Here is a 27,964-nt window from a genome sequence, read left to right on the forward strand (position 1 = left end):
AAAGGGGGGCACCTTGGGAGGACAGCTCGGGGGGTGCCGCGGGCAGGCTCCCTACCTAGCTCCTAGGGAAGCAGCAACCTGTCGCTCTGCCCCAAGCCCTGGTTCTGCAGCTCCCATTGGCCAATGAGAGCTGCAGGGGTGGTGCCTGCGGGCGGAGGCAGCACATGGAGCTAGGAGCTGAGGGAGGGGGGTTGCTGTCGCCCTTCTGGGGAGCCCCCCCCAGGAAAGCACCACCCTGCATTCCAATCCCCAGCCCTGAGCACCCCCACACCCAAACTCCTGCTACTGGGGGGCAGGGGAGCCCAATACTGCCCCAGCAGCAGCCAGCGTGCCTGGTGCAGGGGCTGTCCGAGCTTCTCAGGTGGCTCCCGGGCTACGTGCCCCGGCCACTGAAGCAGGCACGGAGATCAAAAGTCACGGAATCCGTGACCTCCATGACCAACACGGACCCTTAGCTATGGGAAGCGGTGGCAGCTGTGGCTGATCACATGGGAGGACTCAGGAGGCAGATTCCAATAGGAGAGGAACCTGCTCGGGATGGTCAGAGCAGCTTTACCACTAGGACTTTACCTGCAGGATGTCCAGAGCACCCAGCTCCGTCCAGCGGCCCTTCTCCGGGCTGTACACCTGTGTCCCTTTGATGATGACAGTGTGCGCGGGAAGGTTCACACCCCAGGCCAGCGTCGCTGTGGAGACCAGAACCTGGAGCAGAAACACAGCGGGGCTGGTTCACTCGCTCGTTCCCACAGGAAACCCCAGCAGATACTGGCTCTTGCTCCAACAGGACCAGTGTGCCGGAAAGTCTCCTTCCACACACCCAGAGCTCAGTGGAGAGGACCCCAGCCTGGGAGACTTGAGGCCTATCCCCAGATCTGCCACGGGCTGCCTGACCTTGGGTGCGTCAGGCCGGTCACAGTTCTGAGCAACTGCACCGGTATGCCCCCTCCACAGTCCAGCCAAGAGCACCCTGGAGGTTTCCGGCTCCCAGGCACTGCCTTTCTGTGTGGAGACCCGCAACTCTCTTCATTCTGACCAGGTACTTCCAGACTCCACAGCTCCCTGCCTCAGCGTCCCAGCAGAGATACTGACAGGGCACCGGCTTTTCTCTTCAGAGCCGGTAAAAAGGTACCACACAGCACTTCCTGTGCAAGCCTACTTTACTCTTCAAGTGAAAAGCACTCCAGAGAAACACGATCAAAGAACCCACACACATGGTACTAAGCTTACCAGGGTTCATCTCAACCCGCACATGAATTCTGGCAGGAGCAGTCCTTCAGCCCCCACCCGAGGGATTCCGTGGGGTTACCAGTTCATCACAGCTTCAGCTCAGAACAAGCACACCCAGACAGGGTTAGTCCCCCACTTTATACCGTTCAGGGGTCTTTGAGCTGGAGTGTCCAGGAGTAGGTCATTCGTAGACAATGGGTTTTCTTGAAGAATCTACACTCCTGTGAGACTCAGCCACGCTGAGCTAACCCCCGGTGAAGACAGCACGAGGCGGATGGAAGAATTCTTCTGCTGGCCTAGCTAGCCTTTGAGGAGGTGGGTTAAGTACCGCGATGGGAGAACCTCTCCCAGAGGTGGTGGCATTGTCTACACTGAAGCACTACAACTGGGCCCCTGGAGTGTTCCTAATGTAGACAAGCTCTCAGGGAAGTTCATTCAGGATATCGTAAGGCATGTGTTGTCATCTATCACAGCATTCCCTCTTATTTATACTGCAGTAGCACCGAGGAGCCCATGTCATGGGCCAGGACTCCACTGTGCTGGACACTGCCCCAACCCAGGGCAAATACTCTCCCTGCCCCAGAGAAGTCACAAGTCTAAGGGCAATTACCCTTTCCAGCCCTTAGTTTCTCCAGCTGTAAAATAGGACCTCAGTCTCACTGCCCCCAAAGTTCTTTACAAAGTGGGGGTAAAGGGACAATGTTATCCTGTGCTCAGCAGAACCCTGCTCTTCCCACAACAGGACATCTTCCCTACAAAGCCACTGCATCCTTGCGGGCAGCAGGCAGGGCTAACTACCACAGCTGCATCACTCACGCATCACGCCACAGGGAGAAACGGAGTACCAGGACATGAATACGGTTCAGATCAAAGTCACAGACAGGACGCAGGCAATAAACAAAAATCTGCCAGCTCCAGCCCCCACCGCCGTGGCTGAAGCAGAAGTAGTCACAGAGGTTCGTTAAAGTCAGGAACTAGTCCTAGATGATCCTCCATGACAGTAACCAAGGTGGAAGCCCACAGGCTGCTGGTGAGAGCGCCAGCTAAAGGGATATCCGAGAGCATGGATACCCATCTAAGCTTAGAGGAAAGGCTTCCTTCCCCTATCCTAGCCATGCCCCTGTTCACTGACCCATTCGCTACCTGGGTTGTTGCCTAGACCTGTGACCAGAGAGAACCCAGTCTGTGTGCCTCGAGTCTCACAGTGAGTCCTAGCTTCATTAAGACATGACAATCAACAGACTTGCACTTCTAGTCTCCGGGTGGAGCATCCCAACACATGCTGAAGCAGCCATCACTTAAAGCAGTGCGCACGTGTCTCACAGGGACGATCCCGGCCTGAGCTGAACACACATGCTCCACTGGGAGCAATAATCACACTCACCTGAATGTGCTTGTCAGCAAACAGATCCTCCACCAGCGTTCGGTCTACTCTGCTCATCCCAGCATGGTGAATAGCAAAGCCGTATGGCAATAGGTCCTTCAGCTCTAGATTCTGCAGCAAAGGGACAACTAATTACAGTCAGACTCTTTAGAGAGCGACTCCACAGTTCACACCGCAGGCCAGGACAAATCCTGGAGGGCAAACCAGGGAAGGGATTCCTCTGAGCCTGAGCTCCTGAGCATTAACAAGCGCTGGTCTCTCACGCTGCCATGAAACCAACACCCCCACAGGGAACAAGGACACAGGTCCCATTGTTCCTACTGAGAAGATTTTGGTTGAATGCTGTGAGTGAGTGTAGAGACAAGAGGGAGAGAAACCTCGATTCTAGGGAAACGTGGCAAGCTTATGACGTGAGCCGCAGTATTTTTGTCCCCCCCAAGTCTGTTAGGCTGTCACACCACACCGGCCAGGCTACAGGCAGATACCTTGCACTGCTCAGCTTCTGTCCTCAGGACCTCTGTAGAGGCTGAGCCCTCGCGAAGGAAGAGGCCCAGTGTATCTTTCTCCAGACACATGTCCCTGATGGCTCGGGCCGTCTTCCCTGTCTCCTTCCTGGAGTGAACGAACACCAGCACCTGTCAAACGTACCACACAGCACTGTTATCGGCGGGGGGGGGGGGGAGGAGGCCATGGCAGCTGCAGCTGGCAAGAGTTCTCCCCCAGCCCATTCCCTGTGCTCAGGAAAGCGAGGTGACTATGGCGCAAAAGCGTGGTCTAGAAGACACACTGGGGCATGGTGCTGATGCAGCAGGTCTGGGCTGGAGCTGCTGGCCTGGTAATGGGAGCACCCCAAGAGAAAACCGTTTAATGCTGGAAGAGGAGAGACACTTGGCTCTGGAAGGGACTGTGGGCTCAGTGAGCTGGCTCAGGAGGGAGCTCCAGCCAGCTCTGACCAGAGAGGTTGGGGTGAGGCACAGCCACATGGGAAGAACAGAAGTGCTCATGCTGGATGGTCAGCAGGGGGAGAAACAGCAGTTTGGGGGTACATATCCCTGCCTCAGCTGCTAGTAGCCAGCACAGATCTACACTTCTATCCACAGACAGAGAGTGCAGCAGTTCTGGAGCTGGGAGCAGAACCCACGGGACAAATGTAAAGAGAAAAAGCTTATCACCAGTGCACCATAACCAAGAGGCTTAAATGCACCAGCAAGTAAAATACCAGCAGAACGTCAGGCCTACCTGGTTCTTCCCAGCATGCTCCATAATCTTCTCATAGACAATCTCATTCATGATCTGGAAGCGCTTGATTGCTTTCTTCTCAGTGATTCCCACATAGGTCTGCTCCAGAGGCACTGGGCGAAAGCTGCAATGAGAAGCAGGTAGCATGAACTGGCTGGAATGGCACCTCCACGCTATGGATTTCTGCCACAGATCAGATGGTTTCTATTCAAGAATTACCGTGCAGATCCCTTCGCAAGCTTCAATATAGCCCCTCCACAGAGACTCCATGCTAAATACCCTCCTGTTCTAGTCCAACACACAAAGATTCAGTGAGTCACGTTCTGGCCAAGCACTGTCTCCTTGTTTTAGTTCTACGGCAGCAGTATTCAACGGTCACTTGAGTCCATTCCCTGGAGGCACGTCCTCAGATATGGATGAAACTTTGCAAGCCACCTCAGAGCCATTCAAAGCTTCCCCCAAAAAGCTTCTGCAGCAGATTGGGGTGGAGAATCCCTTTTCTTCACCTCCAAGCTTATGTTCTGAACCCAGGTATGAATATAACTAAGGCTAAGATTATGTCACGGAATCCGTGACTTCCAGAGACCTCCATGACATTTTCCACTTCAGTCCTGGGGCGGTGGGGCTGCAGCTGTCAGCTGGCTGGAGGACCCCGCAGCTCCCAACCGTGGGCCCAGGAACTCCAAGCCGTTGCCGGCTCCTGAGGGACCCTGGAGCCCAAACCACCCATTTTGTCAGTTATTTTTAGGAAGTCAGGGACAGGTCACAAGCTTCTGTAAATTTTTGTTTGTTGCCTGTGACCTGTCCCTGACTTTCCCTAAAAATAACCATAACAAAATCTTAAGGTTAAGTATAACGAGTAGTCACACCACCTCAGGAAAACACCCCTAGGGTGCATTTCAGGGATGCGATCCTGGACCTACAGAGTCTAAACGGATCTCCCTAGAAGCCACAAGCTCATCCCGTGGCCAGTTAAACCAGGCTGGATGCCCAATGAAACCCTGGCACCACCAACTTATTTACGATTACTTTTTAAACCACCTCCCCATAAAGATCTCACCAAAGATCCTGGCTGCTTCCCCAACTGGATTATAAAAGGCTCTTCCCAACCTTTCCCGCACCTGTTATCAAAGTAGAATAAGCCTTTGACAGGGTCCACTCTCAGGAACGTAGCTACATCCTCATAGTTTGGGAGAGTGGCACTCAGGCCAACAAGCCTCACATCCTCCTGGGTCATCTCAATGTTGCGGATGGCTCTAGCGACCAAGGACTCCAAGACAGGGCCCCGGTCGTCATGCAGTAGGTGGATCTCATCCTAGAGGAAAAAAGTGGTGGGAAGAGGTTGACTTCCAAGGGGAAAGGCTTGACTCACTTCTTTGCTGCATGTCTGGTTCATTCGTATTCCCTGCTGGAACTGCATGGCTGGGCTTGCATAGGTTTAAACACCCACCCATCCACCACTCCCAGATGAAGTCTCACATCAATTATGGCCTCCTCAGAGACCGCAGAGACCCTGACATAACCCCTGCTGCTGAGGTGCCACGAGGCACTTCTCGAAGTGCAGTCACAGCCAGCGTCACCATCTTTCAGGGCACTTGGGGAGACATTACTGCTACTCACCAGGATAATGAGGCGCACCAGCTGGGTATAGGTGCGCTCCCCTCCCTTGCGAGTGATGATGTCCCACTTCTCGGGGGTGCAGACGATGATCTGGGTAGCATTGATTTCTTCCTTACACAACTGATGGTCTCCAGTCAGCTCGGCCACATTGATGCCGTAAGTGGCCAGGCGCTAGGAAAAACCAAGTATGGTTAGGCTGGATGAGAGCCCAGTGCAGGTGAGGAGACCGCAAAATGAAAGGGCCTAAGCAGCAGCTTTGGGAAAATCGCATGCATAATTGCATACCTCTCCCAAGACTACAAATAGGGTTTTCCGCACCATGGCATTAAGCAAGACACAGATTCTTCCTCTATGGTGCTGAACCACAAAGCTTGGAATGGAGGCATCAGGCCCAAGGGAACAGGGAATACCAGGCACAACACCCTCTCCTCCCAAGGCTTGATACCCTTTAATGCTAGAGCTGAGCTGGGGCCCTTCTGAGTACAGACCTCACAGGGGCAAAGCTCCAAGTCCTTGCTCCACTCCCCCTCCCCCGCAGGACTAGACCGGAGTCATTCCATTACCTTCCCAAAGCTGCCCACCATCTCCTGCACCAGAGACCTCATAGGGGCAATGTAGATGATTTTGAAGTCGTCCACGTTGATGGTTCCATCCATGTTGATGTGCTTCCCGATCTCGCGTAACATGCACATCAGAGCGACATTGGTCTTCCCCGCACCCTGGGAGACAGAATACATCTCTGTAGTCACACCCTACACACCGTTGTAATAATCTCTGTATAAACTGCGCCTTGTAAGGTATCAATTTAAAAAAAAAACCTCATAATTTGTTAATCAGTATTGGCCTGGTAAAACGTGTGTGCAACATTATATGTGAAGTTATAAGAAAGTTATAAGATTCCCCTGAAAGGCGTTCACAACACACGTTCCAAACCCCAAAGCCCTGCCCAAAAAGACATTGACAAACAGGTCTGTCCTAAACAAAGGAGCATGTGCTCTGCTTAATTTGCATTTAAGCAGGAAACTGTCATCAAGCAGGAAGGGAAGACAAAGGAAGTTCAACCAGTGGGTGGGGGGGGGGGACAACAGCAGGGAACATCCCTCCACTAGACACTTTGGCTCTTGTCTCAGCTGGAAATGTTTTTCAAGAGAGGGACTGAAATGACAAGGAGAGACCCCGCAGACACCCCCCTCTCCCTCCCTATCATATTCACTGAGCCTGAAGAGACAAGGGAAGCAGGCGTTGGACTATGGGGGAGGGTTTGGTCAGTAATCTGCCGGAGCGCATGGTAAGAAACTTTGCTTGAATCTAATCTGGTTTGTTAAGAAAGGTATTAGTAAATCTCTTGCCTTTATTTTTCTTGTAACCATTTCTGACTTTTATGCCTCATTATTTGTACTCACTTAAAATTTACCTCTTTGTATTAAATAAACTTGTTTTACTGTTTTAGCTAATCCAGTGTGTTTTAAGTTAAACTATCTGAATAACTTTGACAGAAGAAGCCGCCATATGATTCCTTTAAAAAAACTACGTATTTAATATATTTGTACTAACCAGGAGAGCGCTGGGAAGCACAGGACATACATTTCTAGTGGAAACTCTAGGACTGGGGGAGTGTTGGGGTCACCCTGCAATATAACCAAGGCTGGTGAGAGTCAGGCTGTGGCTTGCATGCTGGAAGGCTGTTGATGAGCAGCCCAAGAAGGAGCTACAGCAGCAAGGCATTGTAAGGCACCCAAGGTTGCAGGACAGGGGATAACACAGCCCTCCACCGGTCTGGATTACACCCTGGTACATACATTGAATCAGCCCCATCAAATCCACAGCCTCCTCACAGAAGCCAAAGACAGATTCCCCTCTAAGAATGAGCCAGCCCCCGCACTAAGATGACATAAAACTACTCAAGATAGTTAAGTCCAAAGCAGACTGTGAAGAGCTACAAAAGGATCTCTCAAAACTGGGTGACTGGGCAACAAAATGGCAGATGAAATTCAATGTTGATAAATGCGAAGTAATGCACATTGGAAAACATAATCCCAACTATACATATAAAATGATGGGGTCTAAATTAGCCGTTATCACTCAAGAGAGAGATCTTGGAGTCATTGTGGAGAGTTCTCTGAAAACATCCACTCAATGTGCAGCAGCCGTCAAAAAAGAGAACAGAATGTTGGGAATCATTAAGAAAGGGATAGATAAGAAGACAGAAAATATCATGTTGCCTCTATATAAATCCATGGTATGCCCACATCTTGAATACTGTGTGCAGATGTGGTCACCCCATCTCAAAAGAGAGATACTGGAATTGGAAAAGGTTCAGAAAAGGGCAACAAAAATGATTAGGGGTATGGAATGGCTTCCGTATGAGGAGAGATTAATAAGACTGGAACTTTTCAGCTTGGAAAAGAGACGACTAAGGGGGGATATTATAGAGGTCTATAAAATCATGACTGGTGTGGAGAAAGTAAATAAGGAAGTGTATTTACTCCTTCTCATAACACAAGAACTAGGGGTCACCAAATGAAATTAATACGGAGTAGTTTAAAACAAACAAAAGGAAGTCTTTCTTCACACAACACACAGTCAACCTGTGGAACTCTTTGCCAGAGGATGTTGTGAAGGCCAAGACTATAACAGGGTTCAAAAAAGAACTAGGTACGTTCATGGAGGACAGGTCCACCAATGGCTATTAGCCTGGATGGGCAGGGATGGTGTCCCGAGCCTCTGTTTGCCAGAAGCTGGGATTGGGAGACAGTGGATGGATCACTTGATGATTCCTTGTTCTGTTCATTCCCTCTGGGGCACCTGGTATCGGCCACTGTCGGAAGACAGGACACTGGGCTAGATGGACGTTTGGTCTGACCCAGTGGCTGTTCTTATGTTCTAAGAGAGTTGGGCTACAACTCAAAGTCTGTGCTAAACAGGTGGGGCTGGAGGCTCTGAATATCTGAGGTGGCCTCATGGGACAGGAGATAGCTTGCCCGGATCCTTACCGTGGGAGCACAGAGTAGCAGGTTCTCATCAGTCTCAAGCGCAGCACGGTAGAGTTTGCTCTGAATCCGGTTCAGTGTTTTGAACCCCTCAAACCCAGCTTGGGCATATTTGGGCAGTTTGTCCACAGAAACCAGTTGCTGAAAAGGTGAAACATAATTAACATCAAAGACCAGGCCCTCTATTGTGCAGCAAGCAGGGCACTCTGTGGTCTATAAGAGAGACCCCTTGGGGAATGGCAGTTAGCTTCTTTGTCTCTCTCAGTGTGGCTGGGATATGCTTTGTGCATAGCAGTCCCAGAGCAGGCAGTAAGAGATCAGATGGGGCCCATTAGACCAAAGCATTTGGTCTGGGGGCTCCAACTGTTGATCTGCAATCTCACCCATCACTCTGGGCAGTGACCAGCAATGCAATCAACTAGCATAGAGGATTCTAACTCTTTGGGCCAACACTACCGATTCCCCAGACTGCACCCTCTTGTGTACCGGGCAGTTCCCACCGCGGGTCAGAGTTCACAGGGGAGCTCAGACTGCCAGTGTGGGGCAGCCCAACTGCAAAGCAGCCATTACAGCATGTACCACAACAATCCATAACCCTGTACAACCAGCAATGACTCCTCACCACATGGGTTTGAGTTGTCTCCATTTTACAGCTTGGAAAACTGACGAAGTCCAAGTGACTCGTCCAGCCAGAACTGGAACCCAACCATGACTATGGCCCATGCTCATTTGCTCAGTCCGGCAGACCAGCTTGCCACTGACAGAGGTGCAGCAACAGCGCCCCCAGACCCAGCACAGCAGCACCTATGCTAGGTGCACATCCCAGGCATTAGAAACCAATGGATCAGGAGCCATTTTTGGTCACATGAAATCTCAGGTAAGCAGAGCTTAACACTCAGGCTCCTTAAGGGTCATGTGTCGGAAGGGGCCCAAGTCCTGCTGGCCCCAGGGCGCGTTGTGGAGATGCTCCCTCAACACCTAAGTTGCTCGCTGCAAACAACAAGTGCCACAAAGCTGGCGGGTTTCTGTGGGGGTGGGGAAGAAGGGACGCTGGGTAATCCAACCGTGCCCACCACTGACCGAAAGGGAACAGAGTCACCTACCTCTTCGGAGCCGAAGGGCTTTGGCTTCAGGGCAGGAACGTGCACCTCCTCATAGCCTTTGCGCTGCCTGCGGAACGAGCCGTCAGGCAGCTGGCAACGCTTGTTGGCCATGAAATGGCTGCCCTGGGCAAACACCAGATCTTCCAGGTCCAACACCTGGCGCGGGGCCAGCGCCTGGAAAAAACCAGAAGGGGCATCAGAGAAAGAATGGGAGGGGCCCAGATTTAAAGGGGAAGCATGGCAACTGCTCCCTCCAGCCTGCAAGTCTGCTTTCCCAGGCAGATCAGGGGCTTAACCTTTCACACCCCACCCGCAGGCAGCTAGATCAGGGTGTCTTCTGCACCCACCTGTCCCTATTTAACAGCCCCCTTGCACTCATTCAGCCCCTCATCTAGCAGTCCCTCGAGCATCCAAAGAACAGGTGCCTTAAGGGACACACCTCTCCACCCTGATCCAGATCCATGGTTTCCAGGTCTGTGTCCATCCGGGACTGGCGCACACGTTCCCTGCGAGAGCGTTCCTCCTGGATGGCAAAGAGAGAGGGCAGGTTAAAACACTGTGCAGACACCTCTCAGCGGGGAACAGCAGCTGCTGTGCCCCACTCCACACACTAATGCCTGCTACTGCCCCACTGCGATAGCTGACTGGTGAGGCAGCTCCACAGGCTGGGAGTCCCTCTAAGCACAGCCATCCATTCAACCAGAGCCACCTACTGATGGGTCACTGGACACCACCACCACCAGGGCCAGAAACATCACCTGTCCCCCAGGGGAACATACTGCAACTGACCCTGTGCAGATGGGCATAAGAACAGGCCGGGTCCAGGCACAGGAAACATTCATTAGAAGGACAACTGCAGCATGGAGCGGACCCAGGGAGCTAACGAGCCATGCTTAGCACTACAGTGAAGAGGACTCAGGATCAGACCCTGGTCTAGATATCTCAGCTCCCTCAGAGCACAGAGGAGGTCATGCTCAAAGCCTCCATAACCCCTTCCAATTATTGATGAGCGGATCTGACGCGCTCCAAAGGGAGTTTCATCTCAGAGGACCCCGTAACGCAAGCAGTCGCAATGCTCTGCACCCAAAGCTGGATCTGGCTAATATGAAGAGAGGATGCACGGTCAGTCTACAACCATCATCACATCAAACCTCTATGCTGTGACCCAGGCAGGCCGTCACCCGCCCATCCTTTCAATTTAGTGATCGCAGTGAAATGTGTGTGTGACGTGCATGCAAAGTGCTACTGCAATGGTGTCAGCTCAGATGCAACAAGGACCTTATGGGCCTCTCTCCGCTCTTCTTACCCGAATCAGATCTTCCTTCTCCGTCTCATGCAGCTGATACAGAAATTTTGACAGCTCGGGATCAGATTCCATCTTCCCCATGATCCTCTCCTTCTCGGCTTCACTTTGTGCGCTAGCCAGCAACGTGCAGTACAGGACTGGAGGGAGAAAGAGGGTGATAGAAGGCAGCTACAAGCACAACCGGAGCAGAACACAGGCAAAGAATCAGGGTCACAGCACTCCCGGTTAACGAGGTGCCCAGTACTCACTCATCATTCGGTGCTGCCTCAGCACCTTAATGAAGTCAAAGGTGTTAAAGCCCAGGAGCAGGACAAGCTGGTTTTCACACTCCCTGTCATCGCCAGCAGTCTGGGAAAAGAAGGGACAGAAAGAAGCTGGTTAGATCTGCTGCCCTGCTTCGCCATGGGAGAGGGCAGGGGACCCAAACTCCCACTGCATAGCAGGTAGAACCCAACTGCACAGCAAATACCAGCTACCCGCCAGACTTACCCCTGAGATCCCCCATGTAACAATCAAGACTCTAAGCAGATATCTCACCAACACTGGCAAGAGTCTAACCAACCTCTTCCCACCTTCCTAAGAGGCCCCTATGGGCAGGACACCTGGGTCATCTATGCTGGTGCAGTTTACAGGCTTTTAAGCCTCATAAATACCGTAGATGAAGGGCTGGAACCTGAGATGTGCTGGGCACCCTAATTCCAACTGAAGTCAAAGGGAGTGAGGAGCAGGGCCATGGTTAGCATGGGGAACACCACACCAGAGTTGGCCTCCCAGAAGATGTTTCTGAAAAAGCAGTAACTGTCACCCAAGAGAAGGTCTGCCCATGCGTTAAACCCGGTCCTCACAGCAGAGGAGGGACGGGGTGGGTGTATCCTCAGGGGAAAAGAGGCACAGTAGCAAACTGTTTGGTTATATTAACATTTTAATATGGAAGAATAGGTTCAAATTGTAAAGAACTGCCCAGGCAGCTTCCTGTCTTCCAGCCAAGCAGGCCCTGAGTCTGGAACCTTCTCCACCCAGAGGCAGGATAATTGGCCACATACCTTTAAGATCTCTAGCACCTCATCTGCTTTCTTCTGGGACACAATGGCATCATCGTAGAAGCGGCTCAGCTGCCGCTGAAGCCAAAAGGCATCAATGTCTCGGGGATGCAAGTCTCGCTTCTTGGAGCTCATCAGCTCCCCTGACGCCACCAGCTGAAAGACAGTCAGTGTCTCCTTACGGCCTTCCTTCGCCCGCGCAGGACTGAGTCCCCAGGAAAGGCACAGACAGCGCTTTGGGTAACCAAAAGCACACCCAGTATTGCCCCATCCCCCATGGCCATCATGTACTTGAGCAAAGCCCTGGCAGCAGCAATCACTTGTGCTATTCCAGTCCCAGAGGGGCACTCGTTTTGGCTCTGTAACTGTGCAACTCATCAAAGAAGAGAAAGCCTTCTCCAGTGCAAATACTGGTTTCCGACAGAAAACGTTAGGTCCTGCCCAACGAGAAGGCTTTGAAACCAAATAAGTCATTGTGAGACCTCAAAAGAACAAAGATTTTGTTAATCACACTCTGACCCCCCCGGCCAGGAAGAGGAGACCTGCGCATGAAGTCATCCCATTAGCAGGGCTCTGGGGAGAAGGGGATAAAAATCCCTGACAAGAAAAAAAAAACTTGGTTCTTTTTCCTGCTTGGACTCTAAAGGGGAAGAATCACTAAGCATAAACAAAAGAGCCCCAGCTGTTTTACCAGGGTAGACCAGAATCTATCTGGTCTATCAGTCCAGCAGGGAGCCCTCCACTAGATCTGTCACACTAGTGTCTGCTATCACCGTTAGGAATGAAGTCCCCAAAGCTTTAATACAGCCACCAACTTCAAGCCAACCCTCCAGCGATAGGAAAGTGGCCTTTCGCCTCCCCCTTGGGAACTCACATTGGCTGAGAGGGTGCAGCGGACAACGGCTTCGTCCCCTTCCATGTCATCATCAGACGCCTCATCCCGTACTTCACCATACACGTCCTCATCACCTTCCTGTTGGAACACACAGCTCCTGTTAATAGCTCTCTCCCAAGGAAACCTCATGGAGAAGCTCTCTAGCTCCCCCCTACACCTTGGGCAGGAATACTGGAAATGCCATCCCTACCGAGAACCGGCCGCACTGGTCCTTCCTCCAGCAGCAGAAAAATCATACTGTGGTTAAGGCAGAAGATCACACGACTTTGGGAAAGTCCTGTCATCCCATGCCTCAGTCTCCCCATTTATAAGATAGCATCGTATCAGGGATGGTGCTCCTTGTACTGGAAGCTCAGTAGAAGTGAGCATTATTATTGTAGTCTGGCATCTTGCTTTCAGTTGTGGCCAACACCAGATGCAGCCTAAGTCAGTAGAAAAAATAATGCACCACGCCAGTTGGGCACCCCTAAATTATGGGAGTGAGGGAAGATCTTTCTGACCCCATGCAACAATCATCTATAGCCTAAAGCAGGAAGAGGGACAGTTCCTTACAGATGCCATCCTAGCCCCGTGTCAGGTCCCTTGTTCAGGCTGAACTCATTAGGGCATACAAGTCGTTTCAATCCTTTCCCACCTCAAGACCTTCAAAAATAAGCGCTACCAATGACTCAGAGGTTCCTGCATTGTTCCACCTTAGGAACCAGCCAAAGCAATTCTTTTCAGACCCTCACTCAGGAAGTGTTACAGAAGAGCAAGTACATTAAATAGCCCCAAGCGGCCCACATTTAGAAAAGGCATTGCAGGAAACAGGAAGTCAGAGAGATAGCAAGTTTCGATCTGAAAGGGACTGGTGAGGAAGTCAGGAAGTCTGATAGCTGATCAAAACCAAGCAGCTGGCCTATGGGCCAAGCCACAGAATTCATACACATTTCTGTGAAAGGCAGTACAGCTTAACACAGTAATTTACAAAGCCTTCCAGTGCCAGGAAGCAGGGTCTAATCTTCCGGCCTGGCTCGGCCTTGCTGGCCAACATGGCTGAGATTGATCCAAACTCTAGCTCCCTGTGTACCCAAGCCCTGTTCACAACCAGCAGCACAAAGAGTGACAGTTCAGCCACCACCTTAGAAGCGTCTGATCACTTACCTCTTCATCAGACTCAAACTGCACATTCACGCCGTACGTCTCATCAATGTTATCATCTGCAAAGGGGGACAGAGTTAGAAGGGTGCAACCAAGCTCAACCCAGTTATCCTCGTTTTGCAAGAGCATCAGCACCAGCTAAAGCATGGAGAGCACACCCAGGGAAAGGCCAGAACACGGATACGTTCCCACTAGAGGCTAAGCAGAGAACATACCACTCGATTTGAGTCAAAAGACTCAACATTATTCACAGATGTCTCTGGCTTAGGCTAGCGTGTAGCCCTTCGTCTCCAAGTGCAATAGCTATTTGCCACCAATATCCAAAGAAACATTTTTCAAGCTGCGTCTCAGTTTGAAACACTTTCTAGCCTCCCTGCATACAGTCACTGTGCCCCGTTTGCGCACCAGCTATTGAAACACGACATGCTGACAACCCGTATACTGTGCTCTGTGAGATAATACACGAGAGCAGTCCAGGCACAAGCTCGAGGGTGATCCCTACCCATGTTCTGGATCTCCTTGTCACCACCATAGTCTGTGATCTTCTTGCCCAAGTTCACCAGCACATGGTAGCGGGTGTCGTCCGTCTGTCCTAACAGCAAATCGATTTCCTTCCGCCTCTCTTTGTCTCGCAGCTTCTCGTTCTTCAATACAGCCAAGACCTCATCAGCTGCTCCACAGAGAATGTCACGTGGCTGCAGAAGAAATGAGAACAGCTGCAACACACCTGATTTGGGGGATACTCCATATACCTGACTGTGCATTTCCCGACCGGGATAAGCACTGCCACTGCTCAGCTGTGGAACTAGAAGACTGGCTCACATTTATGAACTAAATGCTTCCAGCTTTCTGCCTACAAAAATTATCTGGAAGCATTCCCCCCCCCCGAAAACACCGCAGCACTGTGCCAGCATATGAGAAACAGCAACGGCCAAGACACTGCTCAGAAGTTAGATCCCACCTTACAGTAAGGGCAGTCACTCCAGGTAGCTCAGGGGATGTGTCTAGTATCTCAGATGAAGAGCTTTAGCACCCACAAGTTGTTATACATCTCACTAGCTTGCAACAGAAGCGTTAGCTGTCTAGGATCCAAAGACCAGCTTATTGTCTGATCTGAGCTACAGCTCTGCCAGCTATTTGCCTCGCACACACACTAGGGGTTCTGACAACTGCACTCAGCTGATGTGCCTTCACATCACAAGCAGTTAGAGCAACGATACCCACACAGGTCCATGCACATCCTTACCTGGTCCCCAAGGGCTGCCTGAATGAAACTTAGCAGCACCTCATAGGTCTCCCGGGTCTCCTTGGTTTTGGGTTTGTAGATGATTCCCACCATCTCGTCAATGCCCTCAGAGAGCAGCGTATAACCCTTCATTTTGTTGATATCATGCCTGTCCTCATCACGCTTCCTCCTCCTAGAAAGTAGGGAAAGGAAAACATCACACAAGTCAATCAGCAGATGAAGCTGCTTCTCCAAATTATGCCAATCCTTCTGGCTGGGAAAAGACGATGGACAAGCAACCCTCAGATGAAAAAAGAAAAGGAGTACTTGTGACACCTTAGAGACTAACCAATTTATTTGAGCATAAGCTTTCGGATGAAGTGAGCTGTAGCTCACGAAAGCTTATGCTCAAATAAATTGGTTAGTCTCTAAGGTGCCACAAGTACTCCTTTTCTTTTTGCAAATACAGACTAGCACGGGTGTTACTCTGAAACCTCAGATGAAACATTTTCTGTCCCCACATTTGACTTTAAACCGGTCAACATGCAGTAAAAGTCACCAATCACCCGCTACCTATCCAATAAAGGACCATCATTCTAATCAGGGGTCATTTACCCTTCATTGAAGACATCAGATAGTTTAGGTGCAATTGTTAAGGTGGTGTTGGACGTTTTAAAACTGAAAAGAAATGTGTTCACTAGGTTTGCTTGCATTTTTTTAAAAATAAAAAAACATTTTTTATTTGGATTTAACCATCAGCTGCAGTATTTGTAACTTCTATACTGAAATACTAGGCTAGTGCAAAAGACACCAAATGGTCAGTTTCCCTATCAATTGCCATTGTCTAAGCAGAAACAAATTAGAAAGTAAGCACTTAGCACAAATGGTGGCAGTTTTTGTTTTTTTTTAATAATTCAAGCTATCAGTATCTCAAGGACTTTTTTTAAATGTGATTTTTTAAAAAAGCCTGATACATTTGAAGGGATACTATTTTCTAGCCATGACAAGTTACTTTCATTTGTTTCAAGTTCAATAAAAATTATCTCTGCCTGGCCAATTCACATGGAACTCTTCTTCTCCACAGCAGCATATGACTGCAGTGCTCGGATGAAATCCTTATGCGAGAAAATTAACTCAGCATTAAGTCTGATGCAATTAAGATCTTAAAGTCATGGAATTTTGAGTTGAGGTTCCTCAAGGCAACCTTCACTGCTCCTTCCCGCATTCGTGCAGCGTAACAGAATCCTTCTCTATAGGGTTAGACCATCTGTACTATCATGTGCATATCTAAGGTTTATAGAATAAGTTGCAAGTAAAACAAATCAAGAGTATACAGCTGAACTTACATAAGAAGCAATATTGAGCAGGGCTGTGAACAGGTATCACTTTAAGAGCACAGGCTTTAAGAGTTTTCCTAGATAACTGCATGATAATTAAGGTTAAGATTTTGCCATGGTTATTTTCAGTAAAAGCCAGACAGGTCACGGGCAATAAACAAAAATTCATGGAAGCCCAGTGACCTGTCCATGACTTTTACTGAACGTAACTGGGAGAGATGGGATTGATAGCTCCAGACCCTGCTGCAGGTGCTGAAGCCAAAGAAGTCACGGAGGTTCATTAAAGTCACAGAATCCATGACCTCCATGATTAAATTCTATCCTTAATGATAATCTCTGAAACTCAGGCAGTGGGGAAATACTTTAAATTCCCAGGGCTAGATCCCACACGAGCTTTTCAGCACAAGACTCCTGAATACCATGCTGCAGTCAGGATGCTCTCATTCAGTGCTCTGTGCCCATTTAGTCTCTTAGAACCCCAAGCTTCGAAAGACCAATTCATGCGTAACCCACTCACTTTGCTCGTCTCTCTTCCTGCATCTGGGGTTTGGTTCTTTGAGCCTTGTCACCCATTCGAGTGCCCTCCAGCTTCCCAACCAAGGACAGCACCTCCCCTGTAGGCTCATCTCTGCGGGTCCTGTCGATCAAGGAGCGATCAGCTTGAAGTACGAGGTTAGAGTTCTGGATCACAGCACAATAGAACAGGTAAGAGGTGTGAAGAAACCAATGCAACAATCTCTATAACCCCAGCCAGGCCAGTAGTAAGTTTCATTATTGCCAGTGGCCCATCCCAAACAAATTGCCACACATCATCCTCATTACTGTAGCACCTAGGAGATCTAGTCATGAGCCCAGACCACATGGTGCTAGGCACCATACAAACAGAACAAAAAAGACAATCTCTGCTCCCAAAAGTTTACAATCCAAGTAGAAAACTAGAGACAACAAATGGCTACAGATGGCAGAGCACAAGGAAACAATATATTGGCGATCAACAATGGTTTCAGCACACTAACAGCTGTTAAGCTTTTTGTAGGCCTTACTGCAAAGGGCAGTTTTGAGAAGGGATCTGAAGGAAGATAATGAGATACCTTTGCAAATATTTACAGGGAGTGTCATAACGGGGAGGGGCAATACAGGGAAAGCATGAAGATGCTTGTCCGAAAATTTAACAAGTGGATGGTAGCAGCAGCCAATCGGAGGCAGGAGTCATCAGCTCAAGAGCGAATGAGAGATGATAAGTAAGGTGGGAATTGACCATGAAGAGTCTTGAAAATAAGTGAAGACAAGTAGCTTATGTTTGATACAATAAAAGGGCACAGGTACCAACTTTCCAATGTACAGGGGTGGAGGGACCCCCACCCATCCCCCAAGGCCACACCCCCACTGCCTCTTCCCGCCCCTCCCACGCACCCAGCCCCAGAGTACCCACCGAGTCAGCGCCTATGATAAAGGGGGACCCAGTGAGGGAAGCAAAGAAAGGGGTGACATGATCAAAGTGACGGGCTAGGGACATTATCTTTGCAGCAGTATTCTGAACGGATATGAGTGGGGCAAGACTGCAGTGGTCCAGGCCAGAAAGAAGGACGTTGCAATAATCAAGATGTAAGATGAGCGCTTGGACAAGAGTTTTAGCCGTGTGAATAGAGAAGTAAGAAAGGCCACGTTGTGGGGATATTATGCAGGATCTAGGATGCAACTGAAGGAAAGGAACACCACACAGCAATTAGAGACAGAATTTCAATGAGCTCAGGGATGAAAGGGATACGGGGCAGTAGCTGGAGAGGGAAGCAGGGTGACGGGTAAGTTGGTTTTATAAATTCAGAGAACGAAATGCAATGCTAACGCCTCATGGCTGCGAGCACACAACAGTCGGGCAATGTGAAGTGACGATTCCCACAGCCACCGTGCTCCTCCCCGCCCCGCCATGCAGACAGCGGAGCCTAACGCGGGCCAGGCGCCAGCCCCCTGCGTGCGACCAGAGCCACCCTGCAACCCAGCGTCTCCGGGACCGTGTTTCAAGGATGCAAAACTCCCTCTCCCCGTTTGTACGGTAAGACAGTGACCGCAATGTTACAGCACGGCTACGGCCTGTAGAAAGCGTTCACGGGTTCCAGTCGGTGCTTCCTTCCTGCAAGGAAAAGGGAGGGCCCCCCCCCCGGCCGGCTGCTCCCCTTCCCCGGGCCCCCTCGGGCGGCGGCGGCCCCCCCCCGGCCACGCACCCGGGCCCCCCCCAGCGCTCCCGCCCCGGCGGCCCCGCCCACTCACCGCCTTGTACTCGTACTGCAGGCTCCGCGCAGTCACATCCGCCATGGCGCCGCCTCACCCGCCCGGACCCCGGGGCCGGATTCGAGCCGCTTCCCCCGCCCCCGGTGCCGCGGCCCAAACTGAACCAGGTCGCCGCGCAGCGCAGCACGCACTTCCGGCCGGCAAGTCCTTCCGGGGCGCACCGGAAGTGCTCTGCCGCGAGCCCTCTCCCCGTCGCGCCGTGGACCCTGCTGCGTTCGGTGCCCCTCGCGCCCAGACGTCAGCGCGTCCCCCTGGCACGCTGGAGCGCGCGGCGGCGTTGCCTAGCGACCGGCCCCCTCGCGTGGCGGCGCTCGCCGGGCAGGGAACGCGCCCGGCCTGCGCCAGGGGCCGGGCCCAGCTCTGCGAGCCCGGCCACCGAGCCCGAAGCAGCCGCCTTTCTGGGCGGGGAGGTGTCAGGAATCTGCCCCGGCCTTTCCCAGCGGGCTTGAGCCGAGGTCGCGGGCTCCCGCCCATCCTGCGAGCCCGGGGGGCGGGGCTCCCAGCCGGTATAGCCCGGGGGGCGGGGCTTCCGCCCATCCTGCGAGCCCGGGGGGCGGGGCTCCCCCATCCTGCGGGCGGGGCTCCCAGCCAATATAGCCGGGGGGGCGGGGCTTCCTCCCATCCTGCGAGCCCAGGGGGCGGGGCTCCCAGCCGGTATAGCCCGGGGGGCGGGGCTCCCGCCCATCCTGCGAGCCCGGGGGGCGGGGCTCCCAGCCGGTATAGCCCGGGGGGCGGGGCTTCCTCCCATCCTGCGGACCCGGGGGCAGGGCTTCCAGCTGGTATGAGCCTGAGCCACGCTATTGTGTGAAGCATCAGTGTTGTGTTTTGCTCTGATCTTTCTCCCAAAGGGTGGGGTGCGTTCTCTGTTGTGGTCACTTCAGGCTTGGAGCATTGTCCAGGATGGTGAGTCACCCTCAGGTGTGCAGAGCCAGGAGCTCTGGCTGTAAGGTCTGACGCTTTGGCAGGAGCAGGTGAACCCCACCTCTGCTACTTCTTGGTGGATTTTTTTCTCTTCCAATACGAGGAAGTTGGTGAATGAAGCACAACAGCGAAATGAAAAGCCTGGTCGTGGGCTAAAGCCAGGGACCGTGCGGGTAGCAGTTCAGACTGAAGCAGGGATAACTTGCAATAGTGCTCAGGATTAGCTGGCACAGGGCTGATGATGGCACGCAGCCCAGGTCCTTTCAGCTCCTTTCTCGGCCCCTCACAGTCACAGCTCCAGACAACAGCTGGGGTCCCAGGTTTGCTCCCCATCTTTATCCTGATGCTGCTTGATGAGGCCTAGGTACACATTCTGTTTACTCTGTTTATTCCTGCCCAAGGCATGGGCATCATCTAATTTTGTCTTTCCCTCTAGGCTCTGATGATGGCCATTACCAGCAAAGAATAAATATCCTGGGCCATGTGGGTTCTGCGCTGGGGAGTTATACCACTGTTTGAATCCTGGCATGGGTGACACAAGAAGTAGGCACCCAGGAACTAGAAGGGTTGACTGGGTTGTGAGTTTCCCTTCTGCATCCGGCAGCCAGAGGGGGAGATCCAGCCAGCTTGCAACTGGCTACCTGGTGGAGCCTCACCAGCATTGTCTGTGCTTAAGCCTAGGCAGGATTACTGGACAGAGTGGCCTCTTTGACAATCATGGTCATGAAGTCAGTTTTCTGGGTCTCCCTGCCCCACACAAAGAGATTCAGAGACCTCTGCTCTGGAAACTGATGTGGAGGGTTAAACTGTTCTAGAGAAAAGGAATGAGCTGTGACACGGAAGGAAAGGCAGAGTCAGCCTAGGGGACTTCTGGTGCCCCAGGCATAATGTAAGAGTCACAGTTACATGGGTGGGAGCCCCACAGCCTCATGCGACTTGGAAATTCTCCAGGATAAAGTCAGGTGAACTCAAGTGTCTTGTCTTGGTTTCAAAGTCTAATCTCAGGCTGATGTCCAGCTGTTTAAGTAGCAAAGCTAACAGTAATGCTACCTCATTTCCACGTGCACTTTGGATTTTCAACAGACTCTAAACACAAGAACACACCAGCTATAAGTCAGCAACGTACTCTTCATTAAGTTGTTTTTCTACAGAGCATACATACGTAAGACAGTTGCTATCATCACCAATACAGTGATGTAGCTACACAGACAAGTCATGGCACTACCCAGATTGTCAGAGGCACTCAGCTTAAAAATAAGTATGAAATAATCTTGTCTCTGTCATTGTGTCTTCCAAGTTGGCTAGAGGCACCACCAGAATGCATCATTCTAGAATTACAGATTCCAAAGGAGTCAGTGGTTGCATGAGGCTGGGGGATCTGTGATTCTGGTAACTAGGTCAATTTGCCTGGATCAGGTATGTGTAGGTCACATTTTCAGGAGCCATCCATTTCCAGATTCCATCTGATCTCATCTGATCCTTTGTTGACCTCAGTTATCTTCTGGTGATAGTGAACAGAGTCTGACAACGTAGTGGGGCATCTTAATCCCTGGTATGACCATTTTACTGAAGTAGCATTACACCAGGATGAATTCAACCTGTGGTTCGGGAATACTCGCCCTGACTGGTGAAGATCCATCGGCTGAGCAGTGTGACAGCAAGACTGAATGAGCAGACAACGAATTCCTCTCTTACTTACCAAGGCAGGGCAGGATTTCAGTGCACTGGGAATGAGAGAAATGTGAGGAAAGTTGGAACATACGAATGGCCATGCTGAGTCAGACCAATGATCCACCTAGCCCAGTATTCTGTCTTCCGACAGTGGCTGGTGCAAGATGCTGCAGAGAGAATGAACAGAACAGGACAATTTATCAAGTGATCCATCCTGTCATCTAGTCCCAGCTTCTGGCAGATATTTAAGGACACCCAGAGCATGGGGTTGTGTCCCTGGCCATCCTAGCTAATAGCCATTGATGGACCTGTCCTCCATGAAGTAATCTAATTCTTTTTTGAACCCTGTTATACTTTTGGCCTTTGCAACATCCCCTGGCAATGAGTTCCACAGGTTGACTTCTGCTTTGCTTGAAGAAGTACTTCCATATGTTTGTTTTAAACCTGCTGCCTATTAATTTCATTGGGTGACCCCTGGTTTGTGTGTTATGCGAAGGGGTAAATAACACTTCCTTATTCACTTTCTCTGCACCAGTCATGATTTTATAAACCTCTGTCATAGCCTCCTTAGTCATCTCTTTTCTAAGATGAACAGTACTAATCTTTTTAATCTTTCCTCATACGGAAGCCGTTCCATATCCCAAATCATTTTTGTTGCCCTTCTCTGTACTTTTTCCAACTCTAATATATCTTTTTTGAGATGGGGCAACCAGAACTGCACGCAGTATTCAAGGTGTGAGCATACCATGGATTTATATAGTGGCATTATATTTTCTGTTCTATTATCTTTCCCTTTCCTAATTGTTCCTAACATTCTGTTTGCTTTTTTGACGGCCGCTGCAAATTGAGTGGATGTTTTCAGAGAACTAGCCACAATGACTCCAAGAGCTCTTTCTTGAGTGGTAACAGCTAATTTAGACTCCATCATTTTGTATGTAGAGTTGGGATTATGTTTTCCAATGTGCATTACTTTGCATTTATCAACATTGAATTTCATCTGCCATTTTGTTGCCCAGTCACCCAGTTTTGAGAGATCCTTGTGTAACTCTTCGCAGTCTGCTTTGGACTTAAGTATCTTGAGTAGTTTTGTATCATCTGCAAACTTTGCCATCTCACTATGTACCCCTTTTTCCAGATCATTTATGAATGTATTGAACAGCACTGGTCCCAATGCAGGCCATTGGGGGAACCGGTATTTCCCTCTCTCCACTGTGAAATTCTCATTCAATTGCAGCAAGGTCTGGCTCAACCTCTTCTAAGGGCACATCTGCCTAGGGAAATTGGACCATTCAATAACACGTTTGGGGCATGTACATTTTATGTCCCAGTCTCCCAGTGCAGCTAGTCTGCCTGTGAAGAGAACCCAGAAGTAACTCTGCCTCCCTGTTGCTACAGATCAGTGGCACTGGCCTTGGAAGCTCATTCTGAGAGGGCCTTTGGTTTTCCTGGATATAGGGAGGGTGAAGCTGGAGCAGAACCATACCTGGCAACTGCAAAAGCAGTTTGAAAGACAAATTCCAATGTCTGATTTCCCCCCACTCACTCCTCGTGGAAATCTGCTTGTTCCAGTCAGGTTCTCAGAAGAATCCTGCAGGTGCTAATGAGTATGTGACCCAATGCCATGTTAATTAGCACACTGCCACTGGGAACGGGAGAGCTGAAACCAAGGTGAGGCATGACGCTCAGCTGGCTTGATCATTAGGCAATTTAAATGGAAGAGAAGAGGCCAGTATGTTTCTCATTTCCTCCCCATCTTGTTTTCACACCTTAATTTCAGCTGCAGCCTCCAGAACCTGAATGGACTTGAGTGAGGTTTAGAAGAGCTGAGGTCAATTTTGTGATCATTGGTTTTCACTTGCAGGTGGGCATCAGCAGGGAGCAAAGACCCCACAAGTCACGAGAAAGGCTCTTCTCTCTAGATTCCCGGCCAAAGCCTCCAAACTGTCAGCTGGGAACCAAACCCAGATATTGAAGATCTGAAGTTCTCAGGCCCTAAAGTGATGGGAGAGGTATAGAAACTCTACCAAATATAGACACCTGTACTGTGTCTTCCTGCAGAGCAGCTTTCCCAGTCCCCTCTAGCCAACCCTTCCAAGGAGCTTACCTTGATCCGTTAAGAATAGAGTGTCCTGCTTGCTTGCTCCCTGCCTCTCTTGGTTGAGTTCCAGCTCGGTTGTGAAATCCCCATGAAGCGTCCTTGCAGAAGGATTGAGGCTGTCATCGGTACAGGAACCTGTTCATAGCCTGAGTCCTTATTAGGTACAGAGGATTTATCCCACGGATCAGATTTTCTACTCGGCCCTGCTGCCCCCAATGGTTGGTACCCAGAATACACGTGTGCAATGCTGCAAATGAAGCAATAAATTCCTTCTGACCCCTCTGAGGGTCAACTGATACCATGCGTGGAGAGCTTTGATTCATTGTCTTAACCGGCATAGCCACAAATGAGATTAGCAGCTAGAAAATTATCCAGCCCTTTTGATTTAAACTCCACTGTTGGTATCAGACTCTCTGACCTCCTGCTGCAGTGAATTGCACTGCCTGGCTTCGGGCTGTAAGAAGTAGTATTTCCTTTGAAGGACTCTGAATGTACTGCCCTTTAATGATATGAGGTGAGCTGGGTTTTGCTACAGCAATACAAGAACGCCCTTTGTGACCTAAATGCCACTTTATCCCCTCCCCAGGAGACATAATCCTCATTTTGGCAGTTGCTCATTTTAAGAGATCCATCAGCAGAGCTGTGTGGGGAGGCCAGGACTAGATTAGCAGGGGGGCTGCAGGTTGGGCTTGTGGACACTGTGAAAGCTGGGGGCTGGGTGGGGATCCCCACACTGGAATAGCAGTGGGCTGAGAGTCCAGATCGTGGGGCATCAGCAGAGCCTTGTATGGGGAGCGAAATTCCCTCGAAGCTGCACGGCTGTGCGGACACGCAGTCTATTAAGCGCCACACAGGCACTCAGGCTGCGGTGGGGAGAGATGCCTCTCCCGCAACTCCAGACCTGCCGCGCCCAGGGAAGAGGTGCCTCTCCCTGCTGGCCCCATTCCAGCCCCGGCCCAGACCTGCCGCGGCTGGGGGAGAGGCGCCTATCCCGCTGCCCCAGCCCAGGTGCTGCTGCAGGGAGAGACAGCTGCGGGGGAGTCCTCTCTCCCCGACTTAGCCCCGGGGAAGCCTGAACTTCAAACCCCTCCTCCCTGGCCCCACCCCAGAGCCCTCAACCCCAGCCGGAGCCCTCAACCCCTCTCACCCTCTACCCCTGCCCTAAGCCCCTCATCCCTGGCCCCACCCCAGAGCCCACACCCCCAGCCGGAGCCCTCAACCCCTCTCCCCAACCCTCTACCCCAGCCCTAAGCCCCTCATCCCTGGCCCCACCCCAGAGCCCACACCCCCAGCCAGAGCTCTCAACCCCTCACCCCAACCCTCTACCCCAGCCCTGAGCCCCTCATCCCTGGCCCCACCCCGGAGCCCACACCCCCAGCCAGAGCCCCCCCACATCATCTCCATCGTGGTGCACATAACAAAATTCATTCTGCACATGGGTGAGAAAACTTCGAGGGACGCTGGTGGGGAGCCCAGCAGTAGAAGAGCAGCTGGGGCTGAATGTCAGGCTTGTGGCACACTGGCAGAGATGTAAGTATCGGCCTGGTGGCACAGCCCTCCATCTGTCTTGCTCTCCTTTTCAGTCCCGCTCCCTGCTCTTTGACACTTTTTGCTCCGTTCCTTTGATTCAATGAGTTGTCTCTGAACTCTCCCAAACCCTCCCATCCTGACCCATTTACCATCAGCCCATCATCTCTCTGTTCAGGGGGCACTTCATTCCTAGCCAATTAACTCCAACCTGTCTGCTGGCTTCAGCTGTGTCCTGGTATCACACAGACCAACGGGCTTGCGGCTGCTTCTGTGGCAGAGGGTGTGTGGATGGCGGAGTTACTGCAGGCAAAGGAACTCCTTCCTCCTGCCTTCCCTGGCAGCCTGAGTGGGGACTGCTGAGGGGCCGGGCTGGAGCATCCCTGCCAGGGTTCTCTTCTGCTCTGCTTCGGCCCACCTTCCTACCCATGCTCCTGACCCATTCGCTGCATTTCTCCCTCCACTACTGTACCTGAGTCCCCCCCACTGCTACAAGGGAATGCATCTCTCTGAAGTCTTCACTCCATGATATACAAAGGTTTATATTGCCATGACTTCCGCCGGCTATAATCTAACTCCCAGCCAGTGCCTGGAGCAAAGCACAACTGTGTGACAGGGGAATGGTGTTCCTGGTGGTGTTTCAGAATGGTTGAAGGGTGAAGATTGTAGCAGGGCTGGCAAGAGAAATCACGAACAGGGTGTCTGTGCCAAAATACTGAGTTTTACGCTGACCCCTGTCCAAGAGATGTACCCCATATCTGAGAAGCAGAGGTGTCAGACTTGTAATGTTTCTACGCCACACAGTACAGTACAGCGTCCCGATTAATGTTCTTCCAACACTTACTAATTGGTTTCATATTGTCACTGTAGCGATTATTCAGACATTCATTCAAATCAAAGAAAACTGTCACAGCTCCTGGACACACATCTCTAGTGCCAGCCAAATCTGCTCTCCTCCATTGGACACCTAGTGTACATCAAGATAAGGCCCCTATCATCTAGGAGATCACAACCTTTTCTGTCACCAGTGAGATAGATGCTGTCGAGCAGGTTAAATCGTCGGCAGTCCCCATGTCACGGTGTGTTTCTCGCTCTCTCTCAAACTCATGCAACCCAGGAATTGCCCAGAATCCACGTGTTGGCAATTCTGGCAGCGCACGTCTCTTTTCCTTCAGCAATCCAGGTGCCTGCACTGTCTGTTCCAAACCCCCATGCTGTTTGTCTTGGGAAGCACCACATTCATCTGCCCTCAGATCAGGAAGTAGCAACTTGGGTTCCCTCCTCCAGGGACTAGTAAAATACAAATTTTCTCAACCAACCAATCCACGGTTTGACTGCCATAGGCGCCGACTCCGTGGGTGCTCCAGCCCATGGGGAAAAATTTTGGTGCGGGAAACTATTCCTGTACTTCGTTTGGCAATAACCCTGGCTGGGTGCCTTCGTACCATATCTGAGTCTGTGGCCATTGGGGGCTCTCTCGGGGTCTGCTCTGTCATCATGCAGAGGGAACACGCGCACGCAACCGACTGTTATCAACATTGAACCGAGCAGAGCACCACACCGGTGATGTCTGACAACACCGCCTACCGGGGATCAGCTGTTCTGTGGCATGCAGGAGGTGCTGGGGGCAGCAGTGGGGATGGGGCACGCTTGTGGAGGTGGGAACTGGGCGGGAAGAGGTGGGGGTGGAGTGGTGGCGGGGCCAGGGATTGAGCTCTCCCTGGGAAAGGAGGAAGCTGGCGCCTGTGGTTCCCAGCATTCTGTTCACTTTTTTGACGGCCACTGCACATTGCGTGGATGTTTTCAGAGAACTCTCCACAGTGACTCCAAGATCTCTTTCTTGAGTGGTAACCGGTAATTTAGCCCTCATCTTAGTATGAATAGGCATGAAATTCCCCAGCCCAGCCCCCTTTTAAAGCCAGCCACAGTGTCTGACTCCATCTGCTCCCCCAGTTGTGAATTCCACAGCCCGGATGTGTGAAGGACTGTTCTTTTATTTGTTCTACATTTACCAGCTCATCCTTCCCCCCCAGGTCCTGATCTACGTCACAAGAACATCGCCTACTTTTTTCAGAGAAAGTGCAGGAGACACCATGGCACTTAGGGGCCATCAATCATTTTAGAGCCTGAAGACGGTCTGTGCAGAGTTTAAGACACCAGCTTTGCCCCACTGGGAGACCTGGTTTTGAATCTGTCATGGATCAACAGGGGAACGCAATGTTGTGCTATCATGCTAGCCCACCTCACCAGCTAACTAACAGCTTGGCCTGCGTGAGCTCCTTTCTTCAAGAAAAGCCGGAGGCTGGACTAGCATGGCGTGCTGCTAGTCAGGACTGAGGCGCATTGGGAGGAAGGGGAGGATAATTTGGAAAGGCAGGCACTGCTGCAGTTTTAGCTTGAGGTGTGTTGGCAGAGCTGCATGTGGGAAGCCCAGGAGTGCACTAGCAGGGTGCTGTGGGTTGGGATTGAGGGGCATTGGCAGAACAATGTGTTCTGTTTGCTAAAGGTCTAGAGTTTTCTTTAATGACCTGAGCGTTCCTTTATCTTCTTTTGTAAACTCTGGTTCTGAAATCCCGAAAGATGGACAACAAAACTCCCAATCAGAAAGTCCCTCCGAGATGCAGGGCAGACTTTTCACATTCGTTGTTAGCCGTATTTTTTAAAAAAGTCACATCCCAAAAGAGAATCAGAAATGGTTTAAACACTTTGAAAAACCCACAGACACACTGGCTGAATTAATGCTCTCTTTTACAATACTGTTTTACTGTTTAAAAAAATAAGGTATTCGTTTTATTATTTATACATGAAGTGTTTCGTTTGACTTATGTTCAGCTTATGATCCATTTTCTGTGCCTAGGAAGAAAAACCCTTTTGCGCAGCTGGGCCCTGATTCATGAACGTGCATAGGTACATGCATGCACCCAACTAATGTCAGTAATACTGGAGCACATT

The 27,964-nt window shown here is 51.0% G+C and overlaps 1 protein-coding gene across 1 annotated transcript in view; it reads right to left on the reverse strand.

Moving 5' to 3' along the window:
• SNRNP200 (small nuclear ribonucleoprotein U5 subunit 200) overlaps positions 1-18,923 on the reverse strand; it is a 38,264-nt gene extending 19,341 nt beyond the window's left edge. Inside the window, exons 1-19 of the mRNA XM_077805930.1 lie at positions 18,775-18,923; positions 17,024-17,187; positions 15,191-15,362; positions 14,447-14,639; positions 13,948-14,003; positions 12,784-12,882; positions 11,913-12,065; positions 11,118-11,217; positions 10,870-11,006; positions 10,003-10,086; positions 9,564-9,737; positions 8,464-8,601; positions 6,034-6,189; positions 5,471-5,641; positions 4,972-5,165; positions 3,851-3,974; positions 3,097-3,246; positions 2,612-2,722; positions 571-702 (exon numbers count right to left, since the gene is read on the reverse strand). Coding sequence (XP_077662056.1) covers positions 571-702; positions 2,612-2,722; positions 3,097-3,246; positions 3,851-3,974; positions 4,972-5,165; positions 5,471-5,641; positions 6,034-6,189; positions 8,464-8,601; positions 9,564-9,737; positions 10,003-10,086; positions 10,870-11,006; positions 11,118-11,217; positions 11,913-12,065; positions 12,784-12,882; positions 13,948-14,003; positions 14,447-14,639; positions 15,191-15,362; positions 17,024-17,187; positions 18,775-18,819 — 2,553 coding nt within the window. The 5' untranslated portion in view covers positions 18,820-18,923. The remainder of the gene's footprint in view (positions 1-570; positions 703-2,611; positions 2,723-3,096; positions 3,247-3,850; positions 3,975-4,971; positions 5,166-5,470; positions 5,642-6,033; positions 6,190-8,463; positions 8,602-9,563; positions 9,738-10,002; positions 10,087-10,869; positions 11,007-11,117; positions 11,218-11,912; positions 12,066-12,783; positions 12,883-13,947; positions 14,004-14,446; positions 14,640-15,190; positions 15,363-17,023; positions 17,188-18,774) is intronic.
• Positions 18,924-27,964: the final 9,041 nt, after the last annotated feature.

Source organism: Eretmochelys imbricata, chromosome 26 (assembly GCF_965152235.1).
Source record: "Eretmochelys imbricata isolate rEreImb1 chromosome 26, rEreImb1.hap1, whole genome shotgun sequence".
NCBI classification, from domain to species: domain Eukaryota; kingdom Metazoa; phylum Chordata; order Testudines; family Cheloniidae; genus Eretmochelys; species Eretmochelys imbricata.